Here is a 19,656-nt window from a genome sequence, read left to right on the forward strand (position 1 = left end):
GCAATATGTTGCAGACGTTGGCTCGTTAAATTTATGAAAAGACTCAGAAAAACCAAACAAGCTCATGATCCAGACTTTGGCTGGTTCAAGTACTAAAAAGACTCAGTTAGACCAAAAACAACTTATGATCCATATTTTGCCTCGTTATTTCATTTTTGCCTTTTTGGTGACCTTTTCCCATGAGCTGTAGATTAAATGTGGTTTAATGAATGAAAGAAACAGTTTTGCATTCAGATCAATACATCAAAAAGGGGTACATTAGAAATGTAAATTTCGGAAACACAAAAACTTCGTCTGTTTTTTTTGTAACATTTGTTCTAATTTCTTTTCTATTAGGCTTAGGCGGGTCAAATTAACGATGGTTGGCTATGTTATAGAGAAATGTACAATTACTGATATATAACGCCAGGTTTTGCAATTTTGTCAATTGTTTCTCAAAATTCGTACTCTTATTCGAAAAAATAATGTAACCTTCTGAGTCAAAGAGTTGTTGCATGTCGTACATTTTCTTTTTGTAGAATCAACTCTCTATAGGAAAGGCCATGAAAGAAAACGTTTTGCTTTGAGATCAATACTTCTAAAAGGGGTACATTAGAAATGCTTCGGGCAGGATTTCCATTTGTGATGGTTTTTGCTAAACTACTGAGCCAATATATACGAGCATAGCCGCGTTTTGTTGATCTGTTTTGTTGAAAATGTTTTTTGAAAACTATTTTAAAGTGGTTACTGAAATTGGCCTACTAATAAGGTTATTAGGCTGTATGTTTTTTAAAAAATCAGAAAATTCAGTGTTGCAATCCGTTTTCTTAGTTTTGATGTAGTTTTTCTTCCATTTCGGTGTATTTTTAGTTGCAAGTTGTTTTATATAGTTTTTGGTTGGCCCCCTGTAGCTTTTGAAATACTTGTTTTCGGGAATACAAAAATTTTTAATGAAATAATGAAATTCTTGTTTGAGTTCTTTTTTTGGCAAAACACACAAATGACCCTGGCTTTTGCGGCGAGGTGGCAAAATGTTTGTACTTTGTGGTAGAGGCCTTCGGCCTCAAGAAAAAACAAAATCTGCTCGCTTTGAGTCCTGAATTACGTCCGAGGGGCAGGTTTGAGTCCCATTGCTGGATTTTGCTTGAAATTCGTCTCATTGGCGGAAAATTCTGGGCAGGCTTCCCGTTACTAATAAATATTCCTAAACCAGTGAGCCAATTTAAACTGGCATAATCGCGTATCGTAGATCTTGAAGGTTTTTAGAAGGTTTTTAGACTCTAAGTTCAAAAACTTTTAAAAAATTTTTGCTTCAAAACAATTTTAATTTTGATGCAGTTTTTATTTCTTTTGTGGTATTGCTACTTGCAAACTGCGTTATTTAGGATTGTTTCAATCCATCAAGTTTTTGTATACCTTACTTTTTGGAATTTAACAATTTGATATGTCTTCTTTTTTTAAAACTTATGAAACTCTTGTGTGACTTTTTTTGACAAATCACTCAAATCACCCTGGACTATGCGGCGAGGTGGGAAAATTTTCCTACTTGATGGAAGATGCTTTCAGCCTCCACAAAATTCAAACTGCGCTGGTTTTGCAGGTTTTTCCGAGGGCCAGCTTTATGTCGCTTTTCCAGTTTCTGTTCGAAAGTTATGAATTACTGGCAGAAAATTTTGAGCATGCTTCACGTTTCTAAAGATTTCTCCCAAACTACAGTGCCAATTAAGGCGGGCATAGTCTCGTTTTGTTGATTATGAGTTCTTCTTGTTTCCACTATTTAATTTGTTACTGAAATCGACCTTCTCAGAAGGTTATTAGGCTGTAATTTTAGTAAAAACTAAAATTATAATGTTTCAAAACAATATTTTGGTTTTGAAGTTGTAATTCTTCTAATTTGGAGTATTGTTACTTGCAAATTGTGTTATTTAGGCTTTGTTTGGTTCCATGAAGCTTTTATAATAAATTGTTTTCGGGAATTCATCAATTTTGCACTTTTTGCGAAAACATGAAATTCTTCGAGTTATTTTTTGTCAAACCACACAAAACACCCTGGCTTTTGTGGCGAGGTGGTATTTTTTGCCAATTCGCACTAGAGGTTTTGGATGTTCATTAACTACAGAGTGGACTTAGATTGCCTTCAGAATTGTCTACGGGGCGCCGTTTTAGTCGTTTTGCGCGATTTTGCTGGAACTCGGGGTCTCATAATAGCCCAAAAATCGGGGTACGCTTCATGTGTTTCACGATTTCGCATAAACTACAGTACCAAATTGGACGGGCATTGTCTTGTTTTGTTAACACTGGACCCTTCTTCGTTACATTGTTTAAATGATTTTTCAAATCCGCCTAATCAAAAGGTTATTAATGTTTAAATTTGAAAAAAATTAAAATTTCGGGCTATCTTGAGTGACCCAAATTTCAGTACAACAAAACACGACATTTACCCAACAATTGTTAGTGTTATAGAATCCTCAGTTGGTGGGGAGTTTCCCCATGTATGTTTTAATTGTAGTTTTACGTAGTTCAAGTGACGAATTTTAACGAAACGTGACCCGTACTTGTCCTATTTTGTCATTTGGTACGGTACCTTTTTGTTGGAATATCTCCAGTAGAGCAAACCGATTTTTCTTTTTGTTGATTTGAACTCACCTTGAGCAGTGCTTGAATCCCTGAAAATGGCGTTTTGTTTCTTTCAGCCGTTTTCGAGGAATTGGCCAGGACACATACCTCCATATTGACCAATTCGTGTCCGGTTCATTTCGCGTATCCAACATGTTACACCATCAAAACTGGCTATTTTAGACTCGATAGTTAGTTCGTTAGATTTGTTTGATAATAAAGATTGTCCCCATATATATGTTACAGGTCATTATATGTAGTTCAGAAGGTCAATTTTAGCTCTGAATGTGATGTATCTCTGCTCTGGGGTCAATTGGTACGGTACTTTTTTTTTGCTATAACTCCTTTTACAATGATCCGATTGGGCTCATTTTTTAATATGATGCGTATCTCAAGCAGTGCTAAAAACTTTTTCAACGGCGTTTGTTTTTGTTTCCGAGAAATAACCCTATAAACTTGACCCCATTTTGACTCCAGAAGAGGATGACGGTCAGGCCTGGTCACTTTCTGAGTTTTATAACTGTTCATGTAAAAATTAGTGTTTTGAACACCTCGTCTAACGTAGATTCCGAATATGTATACTTTACTGGCCTTTTCTGAGATTTCGGTGTTCAATTTTAGCTTTGAAGGTGGTGTATCTCTCCTCCAGGGTCATTTGATATGGTACCTTATTTTGCTATAACTCCTTGAAGAGCGCACCGATTGGTCTCATTTTTTAATATGATGCGTATCTCAAGCAATGCTACAAACTGTACTAATGGCATTTTTTGTGCAGCCGTTTTTGAGAAACTGGCCAGGGAATTTGACCACGGTTTGACCTCCTTGGGAGAGAAACATCGCCACTGAAGACCAATTTCTTTTCTTTCAGATTGTCGTTAATGATCCAAAATTGTTCCCAAAGTTTGCCCTGACTATCTGAATTGTATCTCAATCGCTTACTGTAAACTTCTTGTTGAAATAGAGGAAAAATTACTGATCGAGCACATGAGTCGTGGGAAAAGATGGTCAAATTGACTGAATGCTCATCGGCTTTGATTTTCTAATTATTTATCAAAAACAAGTAATGGTATATATGGTTTCACGGTCAATCTAATGAGCTAGATCTCGCTTTGATTGATTCAGTATTCCAGAAGTTATTAACGATTTGGAATGATGGGGCTTCTCTAGCGATGATGGGGCTTCTTGGCGTTGGGTATCTCTGGCCATCATTGTAACAAGTTGTTCTGTGGTTGTACAGGTACAAGTTGTACAAGCACAGGTTGTGGTGCATAGGCTTGTTTTCAGGTCAGTTAAGACAAAAAGAAATAAATAAACTAAATCAAAAGAAGAGAAGATTAAGTAAAGATAAACATTAGGCTGTTTCTTCCCAAAATAACTGTGGCCCGTGAGGAGATCGAACCCCAGCAATAATTTTTAATTTCTGTGATAGAGCACGGCACCGAAGGGCGCACGTGTCAGGTCTCGAAGTGTTATTCCAATAGTATTTTTTTCATTTTGCTGTGAAAATGGTTTTATGTAAATCATTTTTCGCACATATTGAATTCTGATACGATTTTTAACCAGGTCTAGTGTGATTTTGCAAGAGTTTTTTAGACAATGCGTTCAGATGTAAATTTTCGTTAAGATGTAAAACTGATTTTAGTTTGTTCTGTTGTGCACGCTTGAAATACTCTATTGCCAATCCTAACTGAAGTTATAAAGCTTGGAATACCTTATGCTTCATTAAATTTTGGCACGTTGTAGCATCGTGGTTTTTTTAAACGAAATTATGTGCTTTATTTTCCGTTGTTTGCATTTCTGAAATAACCGCATGCGATTGATAAAGCCAGGAGGTAATCACATAAAGAACAAGCGTTTGTACGGTAGGGTTTGACTCCTAACTCAGGACTTGTACAACAGCTCAGGACGTGGCACAGCTAGAAGATACGCTTGTTTGTTCTGACTACAATTTCTTTTTAAGCAATCAACTTTTGAGCTCATCTCTCATTGTAATTCTCAGAGTTTGATAGCTTTGGCTTCAATTCATTTGCACTGATAAGAAAATTTATATTAGTTTTGTTTTTTCGGAGGGTTCTTGAACGGCATGTACTCGACTTGATAGGATTGAATTCGATTTGTGCCTTTCACTCAATTCAATGATTTGGTCCAAGGATGCTTGGTGTCTGACGTGCTTTAAAAGACTGGAGCTCGAACAACAGTAGACCCTGAAGTCATCCTCAAAATTTCAGTAGCAGTGTTTGGTATGTCTAAGGAATAACTTAAGAAGAGTATCAGAGCCTTGATGCTCCAATGAGGGACTCCAGTTGTTTGGACAAACTTCTGCTTGCTCCTTCTTCGATCTAAACATAAAGGTTTCGTCGCTAGATATGAGTTAACCCATAACGAGATTGAATTTTTATTCCCAATATGCCAGTCAATCATAGTCTCCAGGACACTTTTTCTATATAAAGCCATACAATTACTGCCATTTCTGATCATTTGCTTAGGAGCTGACTCAGTATGATGATATTACTGTTGATGATATTTTAATTTATTCACATAAACTCAACATGAGTTTATTAACAAAAATTTGCAGATTTTTGCAATGCTTTTCGTATGACCAATTGATCTGTTGTTTTCTGTGTCCTACTCAACTTTACTCAATTTTAGTGAACTACTCAACGTTTTGCCAGTTCACAGTTTTTGATTCAATCTTTATCACAAACATTTCGTTTTCACTTCCGTTCTCTTTCACTCGTCAGGAGAGTAATTCTTTCACTCGTCCGTTTCGATTCGATTATCTTTCTCAGTTAGTGAGCTTTTAAATATTTCGCACTTATCATGTTCAGTGCTGTCAACTACAATTCTAAGTTTTTTACTGCAGATCTAAGCCGACTATATTGTTTGTCGCTCGCACTTTGATTGATCTCCAGAAGTTTTGTTGCATTTTTCTTTCACTTTGTCAACTTTTTTGCTGGTTTTTTTATCGTTCGAAAGTTTTAGAGAAAGTGTTATTTGTATCTGTAGAAAATTGAGATTTCCTTTCTCAAGCAATAAGATATTTCCTCTTTTGCAGGGTTCGGTAGTCTTCTTTTTTCCTGCTCTGCTTGATTAGAATTAAAAAATCAGGAATTATTGAGTTAAGCAGATTTTTTACATCAGATAGTTCTTTTGATTTGCAGTGATTGAGTGAGATTGTAGTGTATCTTATTGAGGTTGTATTTCTTAGTTACTTTGGAAGTAGATGTAAGAATTTTTGTACTTCACTTGAGGACATTGACCCAATTTTTGAAATTAAATTTTGTTTTTACTTTGTACTCTCTTTGAGGTTTCGCGTTCGAAGTTGTAATTGTCACTGAGTGATGGCTGCCAACTATTGCGTGGAGGGAAAGCTGTGGAAGTATTTAAAAACTGCACGATCAGCAAAATGTAGGTCATGCATGCTGTGATTTTGGTTTTGAGGAGATTGATAAACATAGTAATCACTGTTCAGCTCTCAACCCACAGTTTCTCCTCGTTTTCAGTCTTTTCCACTTTTTTAGTAGTTGACGGGTCGAGATGGAGTCTTTAAATATGAAAAAATTTTGTGGGTTGTTGCCGGTTATTTATATTAGATCTTGACCTGGCAAGTTTTAAATATTTATTGTCGGAGAGCTTCCAGTGGTGGGTATATCCAGTTCTACCTTTAGTTTTTTCAAGTGCTTGGTTGTCACTGATTCTACTAGACACAACTGGTTCAATGTCTTCAACCCTTGCGCCTGCCTTCGCAGTGTTATCGGATTTAATGGAAGTGCTGGGAAACACTAGTTGCAAGTTCGTTGTTTTCATAAGACAGTCTCTCCATAATTGGTCTTTGGACTGGAAAAAGAAGTCATTGGTATTCTGTTGCTGTGAATAGGGTGAACTTTTCATCGAACCAGCAAACTTGATTTTTGTTTTTCTACGGTTTATTGCAACTATTACTAGTATGATTGGCTCAGAACTTCTTTTAATACGGTGACTAGTTCGTTTGCTTGAATGAATTTTTGCGATAATCTCGTGATGGTTTGTCTGCCGTGTTTCTGCTTCATAGAGCAGTGATTATAGCTGTCTAATTTTGGTCAGTGCTTTCTTTAGTATTAATGCAGCAAAACTTTTAACTGAAAAAATTTATGTGAAACTATATACCGGCTATGAAATTCGAACTTAGTTGCTGCCTAAAGTCAAGAAGAGAACCGCAATTTTCAGAAAAAAAATCGGTTTTCACAAAAGCGTTACTTCTAAGACTTTTCATGATCAAAGAGGAGCACTTGCTTCTCGATAGCAGTAGTTTACATATTAACATCATTATGACAATTGGTCGGCTTTAAGCTTGAGCTGATTGCTATTAGTCAGGTTTGACGGGTCGAGCACTGTGTCAGTGTCGATCAAGCGTGGAACCGAAAAAACGGTTTTCCGTATATACACCAAAGTATTTGGTTAAAAATGACCCAAGAAGACTATAGTTTCACGGTGTTAGCTATGCAAAGACTGGTGGTCGACATGAGAAGACTCTGGTCGACCATTTTTGTAAAGAAAAGCCGTCGTTACCCATTATTAATCATGCATTTTTGCGTATTTAATAAAATTTTTGTTTCATTTTGGTTATACTTTTAAGAAAATTTCAGCACTAAATCGTTTAATATTACTGAAAACTTTTGCCTTCTTGCAATGCTTGAGTTGGCAGAAATTTGTTTTTTTTTTAAATTTGCAGAAGGCTGAGAAGTTGGTAGACAAAGCTGTGCCTGCAGTCACGTATTTCGACAACTTTTCTCAACCTTTCAACAAATTCGCTCATGTTGGATTACATTGTTTCAATGCTGCGATGCTTTGCTATGGAAAAGGTTCGGCATCTGCTCTTCCGAGAAAAATTTTGAATTTTTCATATCTACTATATCAATTGCAAACACTTTAAATTTAAAATGTCCAGGATAGACCGATATTGGGCAGGAAAAGACCGTGGTTGACCGATAAGGGGTAAGAAAAGATCGTAGGTTGACCTACAACAAAAATTTTGGGTTGAATTAGGGAAATAACTCCTAATTCGACTTCTAGTCTTCATATAGTCGACCCCTCGACTATGGTTTACTCTGTGAAAGCTAAATGCAAAGGTCTATGCAGTCACGATGGCTTAAACTGCGTAGATATTTTGGGCTAAAAACAGGTGAAATCTCATTTAAATTCACTTTTGTACGGTTCACATCACAAAATGTTCGTCAAACTAGTATAACCATGTCGCAAAGTGAAGCTTCTCATTTTAATTAAATATGTCAAAGCTCTGTTAGGAATATTACGATTAATGATAGAAGTATGCGGTTAGTTTTGAATGCAGTTTTATGATGGCGTGTAAACAAAAAAACATACCAAATATAGACTTTTCGACTACAAATATAAAACCTGGTAGGCTGAAAAATTGTCGGCTATGTAATATGCACTGTTTCAGTCCACAATGAACTTTTTGAAAGAATATTTAATGCATTTGGTCATACATCAGCTGCCTGTGGGACTTGACATAAATCTATTTCTACCAAACGTGGGACTAGTACACGCAAAGTATATTTATACATTCTTTTCGGCTTGGCGTGACTTCTTAGCATAATTGAGGCACCTTGAGGGAACCAGAACAATATACTCCACATCTCTGATTGACTAATTTGAAAAGTCTATATTTTGATATATATATAGGCCATTTTCACTAGTGCGCAGTTCTGACGTAATCCTAATCTTTATGCAGAATTACAAGTTGCGTCGTCTACTTGATAGGCTGTTGGGTCGAGAGCGTACTGATTGCAACCAACTCCTTCACTTCTATCGAAGTACTTATTTTCGTGGACAGATGCGAATACGGCACATGTGTGGTAGGCCAACATGCTGTGTGTCTGGAACCCAACTGGGACCTCAGAAACTGCATATTGTTGAGCTTCCAGACCCAGAGAGAGACCGGGCAACACAGTAACGGTTCGGCCCATCTTAGCACCCTCCGCACAACCTCTCAGCACACTAGCTGCAACAAAACATCATTCACTCATATAACAACAAAAATTGATGTTTAATCACTTACCATTCAGCTACTTCGCAACGCCCGTAACGCATATAAAGCACTATTAACAACTATCAAGGAGGCTAGGGTATAAGCGTTCGCACATAATTTTTGGACCCCGCTCATCCACATTGCGGTCTTATTTGCACCAAATAAGAAGAGATGGGGAAACTTTCAAAATATTACCGAGAAATGTATGCTTTATATATTGAAGGATTCTAACATAAGGACAATCATGTATACAGGTGAGGTGAATACCCATGAACGTTTTCATGGAACTAAAATGGACACAAATAGAACTGGCAACACATTTGGTTGAACAAAAAATATCAAGGTGAAACAATTTCTCGAAAAATAATTTTTTATCAAATAAACACATAATTTTGCCGAACCACAAAAAAAAGAGACTCTAAAATTAAGTTACATTTTCAAACGCATATTCCAACGCTAATGTCTTTCAAGTAACGCTGCCCTGTGAATAAATAGCTTGAGTGACCTATATTTAATTTCAATTACATGTTGCATTCTCGATTTAAATACAATCAGCGGGTGCAGAAGCCAATCAACTGAGTGAGGTTTCATGTATGCTAAGAAATTTATCAGATGATTGATTAAAAAACCGATTTTAAATGCAGTAAAAAAAAACCCCAGGCACACAAAATCCGCAGCAGTACCATAAAATAACTAAAAAAGTCGCTCACTGAACTTTTGGTGCATGATCGAATGGTTGTAAAGTATTTTCAGGACGATGACAAACATAAAATAGCACTACAGGTCCTGAAATACAATCCACAGAAACAAATTTGTTGACTACCGACAATTTTACGGTAACAAACACCGTTGATAATCAACCAAGCATATGACTCTACAAAGAGAATTTCAACAAAAGCAGGAAAAAATTTTAGCCCAAAAAACATTTTCTTTGAAAACAACTGGCACCAAATTTTTGAAGCAAAAACTGACACCACGTTTCAGGTCCTTTGAGGTCTGGTTCTTCTTAATAAGAGACCAGATAACAAAATAAAAACGAAAACGACAATGTAAAAAAATTAACTGGCTAAAAATTATACTCACATTCTATTATGTTTCGCAGAGCAGATAACATTTTTCACATATGAGAACAGATTCAAGAAGTGATAAGACTGCAAAAAAAGACAAAACTTGAAACTAGTTTTCCGAAAACACGGCGTCAAAGTAATAAAAACAAGACTTAAGAATTCTGAAATATTTGAAAACACATTTATCTACATTTAAGAGCAATTATTGATTCAAACACTAGCAATTATGCCTTAATGGAAGACAAATGACCTCCAGTAGCATTCAAGAGGAAAAATATTGAGAAAAAAGGCGAAAACGGAAGTCAATTTGCCGAATGAGAAATCTGCATTATAAATGGAAAACTGTTCACAGAGTAATTCCTCACACCACTTCAGCTGAGGTTTGATAAAAGTTTTCGCATCAAAACTCCATAGGCTTTTTGCTATCGCTGCTGCTACAGCGTGATTGAAACCACAACACTAATCAAAATAAACTTCTTACTAAAAATTAAAACATAGCCGGAAGATTGCCAGAAAAAAGCTGTCGTTGACGCGCTATACGCACATCGGGATTGAAAGAGAAAAAGAAGGAGATTGAAATTGACAAAATTTTCAAAAGTTTCAAAAAAATGATCTAGTTCAGTGTGCAGTTTCAGTTTTATTCTAAACCTACATTAATTTCTTCTAAACTGAAGGGTATTAAGCTTAATACTAGTATCAGCTAGTAATTGCTCTAACGATCTTTGATAACCTAATGTAATATGACTTAATGACCAGGCTTTATCGGTTTATCCCGTTTCTTTTGATTTTGCTCTTTTGACATTGACCGTATTCACATTGCGTAATTCAAAGCATCAAAGAATTTAGAATCCATTCAGTTGAAACATTGAGTGAGGTAAGTCAGAAGTCAAGCCTGAAAATCATGACTTATGTAGAACCAAAAACGTGATCAAAAGGTAAAGCGAATAATAAAAAAAAGGAGAGCGCCTAAATAATGAATGTTGAGAAACTGATGGCGGCTATTAAAAAGTGAACAGACCTAAATAAAAAAACGGCCACTGCAATCCAAATCCTTTAGATTGTAGTAACCCGCAAGGAGACCAACGATATGCACGATTAACGAAGAGCAAGGAGACCAACATCAGCCTATCAGTTGTTCAAACCGTATTTGCTCCAGATTGCCGATATAGCTGCGGAACAGACTTGCGTGCCACAAAATACAGATAGAAACAGCTACAAAAATGTTAAATTTTTTGGCAAAAAGAATTTAATCAAGGGTTTTAAAATCAACTCCGCAGAAGCCTTTTTATTAGATAGTTATCACACATTGGAGGTTCGTTAAACTTAAAATAATTTCAAAGTTAAATTTTGAAGTACAAAACGGTTTTCTTGAACGAGGCAAGCCACGTATCATCTAAACCGAATCACACAGACTACCTACAAAATATTGCCAGAGTGAGTGAGAAATGAAGTCACGCACGTATTTGCCGCCAGTGATAGGAAGAAGTCACTCAGAAATTTCGTATTTTTACGCTTTGCGGTGTGACCCAATGTCAAAATGGAAACAGATCGTCAGATAGCGAAACAATATAGCAGGACAATTCCTGACACAATTTAAAAAGTTTTTATTGACTAAACAAAAAGCTAGACCTAAAAAATATTGAAAAACCCACTCAGAAAAAAATCAGACAAAACATTTAAAACAAAAGTCAAATGGCCGCATGTGAACGAAAAACCACAATAGAGAAAGCGAATTTTGGTTCAAACACCGTTATACGCTTCTTTAAAATTGGAGTCAAAAAAATTATAGCGCAAACCACTCACTTCTCTGCTCCACTTCTTCTTTCGGCGTGACCAAAAGCTCATCCACTTTGACTTCAAAAATTACGAAAATGTATGAACAGATCTTAAAAAACAGCAGAAAAAGTCCTGAGACATTTCAAAGATTTTTCGTTGACAAATAAAAAAATAGACCTTAAATAGACTATGAATGGATTGTACAGGCCATTTAGAAACAAATCCAATCAAAAACATTGAAAAAGTGTAAAACTCAAAGTGAAATCGCCAAATGTGAACAAAAACAGAAAAGCCACTAGCGAGAAAACGATTTTTTGATCAAACACCGTCTTTTTTACACTACTTTTAGATCAGAGTGAAAACAACTCACGGTGCTAAATCACTCCCTTTTTTGCTCCACTTCCTGTTTCGGCGCGACCAACATCACCACTCCTCCAATCTGTCTTCAAAAATCACAAAATAGTGTGATCAGATCATTAAAAAAATAAACCCATCCACCCACTCAAGGGAAAAAACGAGCCTACCAAATGAATCTATAACCATTTTAAATGAATAGCACAGGAAACATAAAAAGAGAAAGGCCAAGAAAGATATATGCAAAAACAAATGATAAAAAACTATTCCAAGTTGCGCCATCGGAACCACTATTGCCAAAACAACTGGCAAGGAAAAAAATCAGCAATAAAAAACTGACCACTCTTTGCTTTAAAAAAGAAACGCTAAATACAGAAGAAAGTAGAAAAGAAAAGATCAGAAAAAATTGTTACAAAAATCCCAAAAAGGTCAAATGCTCGACTGGTACTCTGATAAACCTTTAATAAACTCTTCAACCAGATCACTACAGAACGCAAATCCATAAAAGCAAACAACAAACAATCAGAAAAAATTACAATTTATTTATTTCCTTTTCAGTAAAAATTGCGATGTATAGAACCTTGAACTCTCAAGTCTTAGTAGCAATAGTCTTAGTGAACCAGAGTGAACCAGAAAAGCTATTGCCAAAAACTTAGTTCAGAAGAATAGACAAAAAAGCTACAAAAAGTAGCAAAAACTTGATTAAAAATGCAGAGTCTATGAAAAAAATGGAATGAGATCACAAAAACTGCTAAAAACGCATCCCAAAGAGCAAAATGACAAAATAGCTCAAAATTGCGTCTAAAAGTCTAATATTTTATCAGATGATCAATGAAGCCTCCAAATGCACTATTACTCGTTTAGTTAATTGACACGTACACCACCATCTGATAAGGTTAAGTTAAAACTAAAAACAAAACTGCTTTGAAAAAGCAGCACATGATTAAAACCTCCACAAAATTTAGCTACAAACTATCCACAAATTGCTAAATGCTACTTCCCAACCTTTGTTTTAACAAATTATCACCACTGCTTCTCGTCAAGCATTCACCCAACCAACAACTGGCAAATTCAAAAGAAAAAAAGATTAAAGAACGAAAAACAAAAGAAAAAATTAGAAACTTGTATTGTGCAAATTCGCCTAAGTGTCTGTTGTCTAGCTTCCAGTGGCACCTCTTAGTAGCATCAATTCTGAACTAGCTCTAACTTAAAGATTAAAAAAAGAGTAGCGAAAAAACACAAAGTCAGAAAAAATAAACAAAAGAACAAAATCGGCCGAAACTTGCTTAAAATTACTCTATCTTTAACATAAATAGCTCAAAATAAAATCAGAAAGCAATAAAAAATATTTAGAACTGCCAATTTAAAGCATAGATGCTATTTAAAAAACTTACAAAATAACAAAAAGCATTTAAAACATTTTGAACTATTAAAAACTCGAAAAAATTAATTATTTTTTTTTAAATATTACAAGGGCACACAAAGTCGAAAAATTTTCTTTTAGCATACAGAGTATTAAAATGCTCGTCAAAGAATAGACAAGTCATATTAGGCAAAGAAACTTGTCCAAGACTATGAAGAAGAAAAACTGCAAAACATTACAAAAAAGTTCAAAACTTCTCAATTTCTTTTCAGTTTTTCAACGAAAAAAACGTTTCATACAAAAAAACTGTACTCACTTGATTTTGAAAAACTCCTGAAGCAATAAACGTCTCTTCAAATCCCATTTAAAACATTAACATAGCCGGCAGATTGCCGGAATAGCTGCGAAAGAATAGACCTGCGTGCCATTTAATAGAGATAGAAACAGATACAGATCTACATTGAAAAAAAAAATCGACGCCGCTCAAAAAAACTAGGTAAAAAACATTCAGCGATAAATTAATAGAGCTTGTTAAAATTCATTCCCCAGAAGCCCTCTTATTAGGGACCTTTACTGCAAAAATGAGTTCTTTTGACCTTAAAGAAATTCAAATTAAACTTAAGCTTTAAAGTGCAAAAGTCATTTTATTGAATGAGGTAAGTGACGTATGATCAAAATCTAATCACGCAAATAACCTAAAAACTTTTGCTAAAGTGAGTGAGAAATGACGTCACGCGCGAAAATGCCGTTAGTGAGAGGAAGAAGTCATTAAGAAAATTTGACTTTTTCAGTTTTGCTGTGTGAACAAATGTAAAACGAAAAAGGAGCGTCAGACGACGAAAAAAACCAAGAGCACCGCAATATAGCTTCGCTCAGCTTACAGCTTCGCAGCTATAATAACAAAATAATAGGCGAAAAATTGCTATAATTCGCCTAAAAATAAGCAAAACAGATGAAAAACCTCCAAATTAGCATAACACTGATTCTAAAAAAATTACAAAAAACTGCTTTGAAAGCCGCAAAATGTCGCTGGCTTGCAAACTCCTTTTTAGCAGAAATGTCGCTGGCTTACACACCTCATTTTCTTGTTCTCTTGAAACCAGTGGTATCTCTCTTCACGCGTTTCATTTCCTGCTTCCAAATTCACTCCAAGAAAACTGATGTAAAAAAGACACTTCTCCAATACTCCGCTTCAAGTCGTAAACAATAGATCACATTACTCCTCCTCGAGTCGTAAAAAAGAGCCCTAATACAATTCAAATTCTTTGAATTTTAAAAACCACGAACAGCGCAATATAGCTACGTTTAGTTTACAGCTATAAAAAAGACCAAAAATGACGCTAAAAGGGAATAAAAATGACCTTAATCAAATTAAATTAGCAAAAAAACGGCAGAACTGCAGTTCCCATTCGGTTTGATAGGTAATTGAGGCTCAACTAACCGTAGCTGTACTTTATGGAGAATTCTAGAGCAAGTTTTAGGGTAGTTCTCCTGAGAAGTATCAGCAGTTCTGCTAGAATAACTGAATAGATGGTAGTTTTGAAAAATATAAATATTTAAAAATCACCCAAAACCTTTTAATCCTTTGTCAGCTTTAAAAATGAATGAAATAGTAATGTTTAACTTATTTTAGCAAAAAAAAACAAGACGGTCAATAATAGTACTCCGATATTGTTTTCCTAGCTATTAACAACCTTCGGAATTATTTATTTGTGGAGCGTAAAGTATGGTGTAATTACGTACCCCTCACTGCCTTGTGATCTTCTGGGATGTATTTGAGGAACCAGAACACCTCTGAAGGAGAAACTTGGCCAGCCTTCAGCTCCATCTGAAACGAAATCACGGCTTAATTAATGCATCGTTTCAGAGTTCCCAGGAGAATCAATGGCACCGTTCAATTTTCAATTACAATGTTACAACATAGATGCGAATCAATTTTATCACATTGCATCAGATGACCTATTTTAACAGACCGCACTGTTACCAACAACTAAAATTACACTTTTATATCATATCCAAACTGTGCCATAAACGCTTTCTGATCTTACTTAATATAGCTCCGAATGCTATAGCAACCTCCTACAAGCCAAAAAAACTTCTCCAAAATTGCGACAAATTTGACTCTACACATCAACTTCGAAGTTTAATCCTCGAAGGAACACCCCTTCACGAATCACGGGACATTACATAGTAAATCATTGCGCAATATGGCACGTGCTCTTGGAGCGTGCAAATAGTATGCACCCACTAAGCTGCGAGGCAATCGAGAATGTTAACTTAAGCGAGATAATAGCTAAAACAGTTTAAAACTTGCCTGATCTTTGTCGAGGTCGACCTCCTTCTTGCATTTTAACTCCGCCTCCCTCTCTTCCATCTTGATCCTCTCCTCTTCAGTCTCAGGTTCTTCCTTTGGTGGGTCAGCACATGGTGTAATAGTTGAGTACAGCTCGTAGCACAGACCACTGCTTCTCTGAATTGCTCCCCGAATGAGACCAGGAATGAAACCGAAGTCAATAAACACTCCTTTATCCATCATGCAATCCGTTTCCGTCTTCCCATTGAGACTTTTCTTATCCCTAGTACCGGGTTCATACGTGCCAGCAGCTAAAATCAGCGACAATTTCCACACAATAAACAGAGTCGGCAGATTGCCGTAATAGTTGCGAAATAGACTTGCCTTCCGTAAAATTCATATAGAACCACATAAAGAAATGAGTTGAAAAAAGAGTTATCGCCTCCGCCAAAAAACTTAATTTACTTCGAAGGTGGGGGTATAATTGAGGACATTTTGGGTGGAAAAAAGTTTTGCTTATGCAGAGGTTCGAACCCCCAATCTCCCACTTAGCAAACAGACGTTTTCACCAGTCGGCTACCGCGCCCTTGTTCTCCATTATCTTAAAATCAATTTTGTTTTTAGCAAGAGAGAAATTTTGATAGCTATTTAGGTCACGCAAAAAGCAAGAAATTAAGCGTGAAAAGTTTGTCAAAAGTCAAGAAATCATACGTAAAAAATTACTCAACAATATAAGGAATATTCTAGATAAAATGTAAAAGAGCGTCAGACGAAATTTGACTTCTCGGTGACATGAAGAAGAAAAAGTGAACAGATCTTCAAATATAAACCGACTACCGTCGGACTAATCGCTCTCGAGTGACAGGAAACGGGCTGGGTTCGGCCGTAGCTGGCAAGTTAAGCACATGGAGTCTAGACTCAAGAGGGGCAATAATAAAAGAGGGGAGCGGGGAGGGGGTTAAATAGGAGTAGGTAACAAGAGAACACTTAATCCCATGAATATCCGAATCAAGCGTTACCCAGAAGCTTCTGTGAACCGTACACATCAACGTACTAAAACTCAATGAGAGCTGCTGAACACTTAATACCCTCAGGTCTTTACCTATTTATCCAATTTTTGAAGACGGAAAGTTTATTAAAATTACTGAAGCAGGAATATGTTTTAGCTTAAAAGTCAAAAACATAACACTCAATTTTGCATAGACAAAAAGACATGCGTCTACAAAAAGTTTTCCAAACTTCGTTTGAGATCAATTGAAAAAAGGCACCGCCTTAATACCATGGTTCTAACGCGAAACCAATCGACAGTTAGAGAAGACTCAAATGTACGAGCAAATCTTTGCACGATTTCATCATAAGGGCTACAAATTTTCAATAAAAAGCTGAAAACTGGCAGGCACTTCCGCACGGTAACAAACTAATTTTTGACCACTAAGAGCCATAAGACAATTTTAACAAACTTCAAAAAATACCGAATTACTAAAATTCTATTTAGTTTTGGCGTTAATGTTTTAAAAACTCATAGTTTCCATTTTTACGATAAATGACAGAATGCACAGCTGTTCGAGAACGGCTGCTGCTATTTCACACAAAAGTGACAAAAGTGAACAAAACTTTATAATTTTAAAAATATCGAAACTCACTACTAACTTGTTTAACATTTAACTTTAGATGTTAAATTTCCTAAGATTAAATCCTTCTGGCCAAATGCTATATATAGAAGCAGACTAGGTTATCGGAAACTTTTGGTTGACATCTTCGAGACAAAAAATATGCCAAAACAAAAACTCGAAAAAAAATGATAAATGTCCATCTCTACAGGAAACTGATTTAAAATATTACAAAGCTGATTTAACATATTGAGATGGGGTAGTTAACCCCATCTCAAATATATTCAACGCCTTGGCTTCGCCTCGAATTTTCATAACTTCTCGATGGTGATAACAAACGTTTACTAAAGTTTTCACCAAGTGAACTGTTCCCCGAAGGTGAATTTGCTTCTCTATTGGCGTTTTTAGACCTTATTGCATATATATCAAATAACATAGCCGGCAGATTGCCGGAATAGCTGCGAAATAGACTTGCGTGCTGTAAAACAGAGATAGAAACAGATAAACATCTAAGTTGAAAAAATCAAAAAGCTACGTAAAAAACATTCAGCGCCCCAATACAAAATCTTTGAATTGTAAAAAAAACCAAGAGCACCCCAATATAGCTTCGCTCAGCCTACAGTTTCGCAGCTATAATGAGTCAAGCCTTCAAATTAAATCTCTATTTATCTCTCACTCTAATCAAATTTAACTTCCCACCATTAATTTACTGTTCAAATAATATTTGTTTCCATTTTTGGCATAGTCGCTTTCAGGTGCTTCAGATACTTGAGGAAGAAATAGAGCGATTACTGACCAGGGCAACAATCTGTGAAAGCTTTGGTGATTTTATCGAGTGGGTTGATGTTTCTGGTGATAGGGGAGAACCTGAGCTGTTTCGGGGGCTGGGTTCCACCATCTTTGTGAAACTCTTCGCAAAAGTCCATCATCTAAAACGCACACAACTCACTGCCCTCCGACAATTTTGAATCTCATTTAACTAAGTTTTATTATGGGAAGCTATAACCGCGGAAAAAATCTGCAGGGCATACGACGTCATCTTGATTATGGAAACATTACTGAAAAAATTTTCCTAATTGCCCCTATTGAAAAATTTGTCCTCCACAACAAATTTATTAGGATAGGCTGCTTTAACATTTAAAACATAGCTGGCCAATTGCCAGAAAATAGCCGCGATAGATTTGTATATCTGCAGTCTTAAAGAGATAGTAAACAGATATACTAAAAATTATTTTTTTTCTTAAAGACTAAGATGTTATATTTTGATTAGAAAAAGGTCAAACTTAAAAACTTACTGCTGCTTCTACTAGCTGCTCTTAAATAACTTTCAATTAGCGTGACACACACTCACTTCACTTTGTCTCTCTGAATTAAAGTAAAAAGTAAATTAAAAAGTTAAATTGAAAGTGAGGAAGTCATTTTTGAGAGTGGGGTAAGTCACGTGTGATCAAAAATTAATCACCCAAATGAACAAAAAAACTCGCTCCGCTAAGAGTGAAAACGACGTCACACACACCTTTTAGTTAAAATTGCTTGAACGAATAAACAAAAAGCAGATTTGAAGTGATTGTGACGTCAGATGGTCGTAACAAATATCTTGACGACGAAATAAAAAACAGCGGAACGAGTCTTGTCTTTCCAAAACCAATACTCCGTTCAATTCTTCGCTAGTTTCATCTAAAATTGAGCTTTATCAATTCATCTCGTATTCTCGATAAAGACTTTGTTCGTTCTAGACTGCTCTGCTGAGCGACTGCAGTTCAAAAGCATTTTGGTAAGAACGAGCAAAGAATGAAACTAGCCTAAACTATTCAAAAAATTTCACGTATACTAAGCTGTGCACTAAGGTGAAGCAAAATACAATTTTCGTTGATGAAATAAAAAGAACATAGCAGGACAAGTCCTTCTGATTTATACAGAAAACTTATTTTTAGCAAGCGTCAACTTCTTGTTTCGTAATTTTACTTAAAAAATGCAATTTTATACTGCAGTGCCTTACACAAAAAAATAGTAGTAGATTAAGGTAATTCTACCTAAACAAAGTAAAGGTAAATCTTAACCCAACTCAAGTTAAGGTAAAGTTTATGTAAACGTTGCCTTATTTTTATCTTAACAAAAGCTTACCTTGACTTCGTTAAGGTGAATCTACCTTAAATTTATTTCGTGCGTTGAGTTCTCAAAAGACTTTGATTATTTTTTTCTGAGGACGAGATACATCCATCAGCGATCAGAAAAGATAATAATTGATATGAAGATTTGTCAAAATTTTGTCAAGAAACTTGGTCTATCTTGATAAGATTTAGTAAGATCTCATGAATATTTATCATGAAATGTTGGTATTTCAAGTTCTCGGAAAGATGTTTCAAGTTTTGCAACAAATGTCAAGATCGTGCATTGCTTATCAAGGTGTATCAAGTTTCGATTCATTGGGTTATCTAAAGAGTAGCTGATGCATCATTGCCAACAGGTTCTTCCTTCAAAAAAAAATCTAACCAATTGACGTCTGACGGATTGCACTCAGACGCGTTGCCACCGAGAGCGAGGTACAATAACGGTTCGCATCGAGAGGG

The 19,656-nt window shown here is 35.8% G+C and overlaps 1 protein-coding gene across 1 annotated transcript in view; it reads right to left on the reverse strand.

Moving 5' to 3' along the window:
* Nucleotides 1-7,753: 7,753 nt before the first annotated feature.
* The window catches only part of LOC142335976 (uncharacterized), a 36,169-nt gene continuing 24,266 nt past the window's right edge, over nt 7,754-19,656 (reverse strand). The window contains exons 6-9 of the mRNA XM_075384400.1: nt 17,883-18,015; nt 15,498-15,787; nt 14,927-15,011; nt 7,754-8,596 (exon numbers count right to left, since the gene is read on the reverse strand). Of these exons, the coding sequence (XP_075240515.1) occupies nt 8,319-8,596; nt 14,927-15,011; nt 15,498-15,787; nt 17,883-18,015 (786 nt within the window). The 3' untranslated portion in view covers nt 7,754-8,318. The remainder of the gene's footprint in view (nt 8,597-14,926; nt 15,012-15,497; nt 15,788-17,882; nt 18,016-19,656) is intronic.

The sequence above is a fragment of the Convolutriloba macropyga genome, chromosome 3 (assembly GCF_964194025.1).
Source record: "Convolutriloba macropyga chromosome 3, txConMacr16.3, whole genome shotgun sequence".
Classification (NCBI taxonomy): Eukaryota; Metazoa; Xenacoelomorpha; order Acoela; family Convolutidae; genus Convolutriloba; species Convolutriloba macropyga.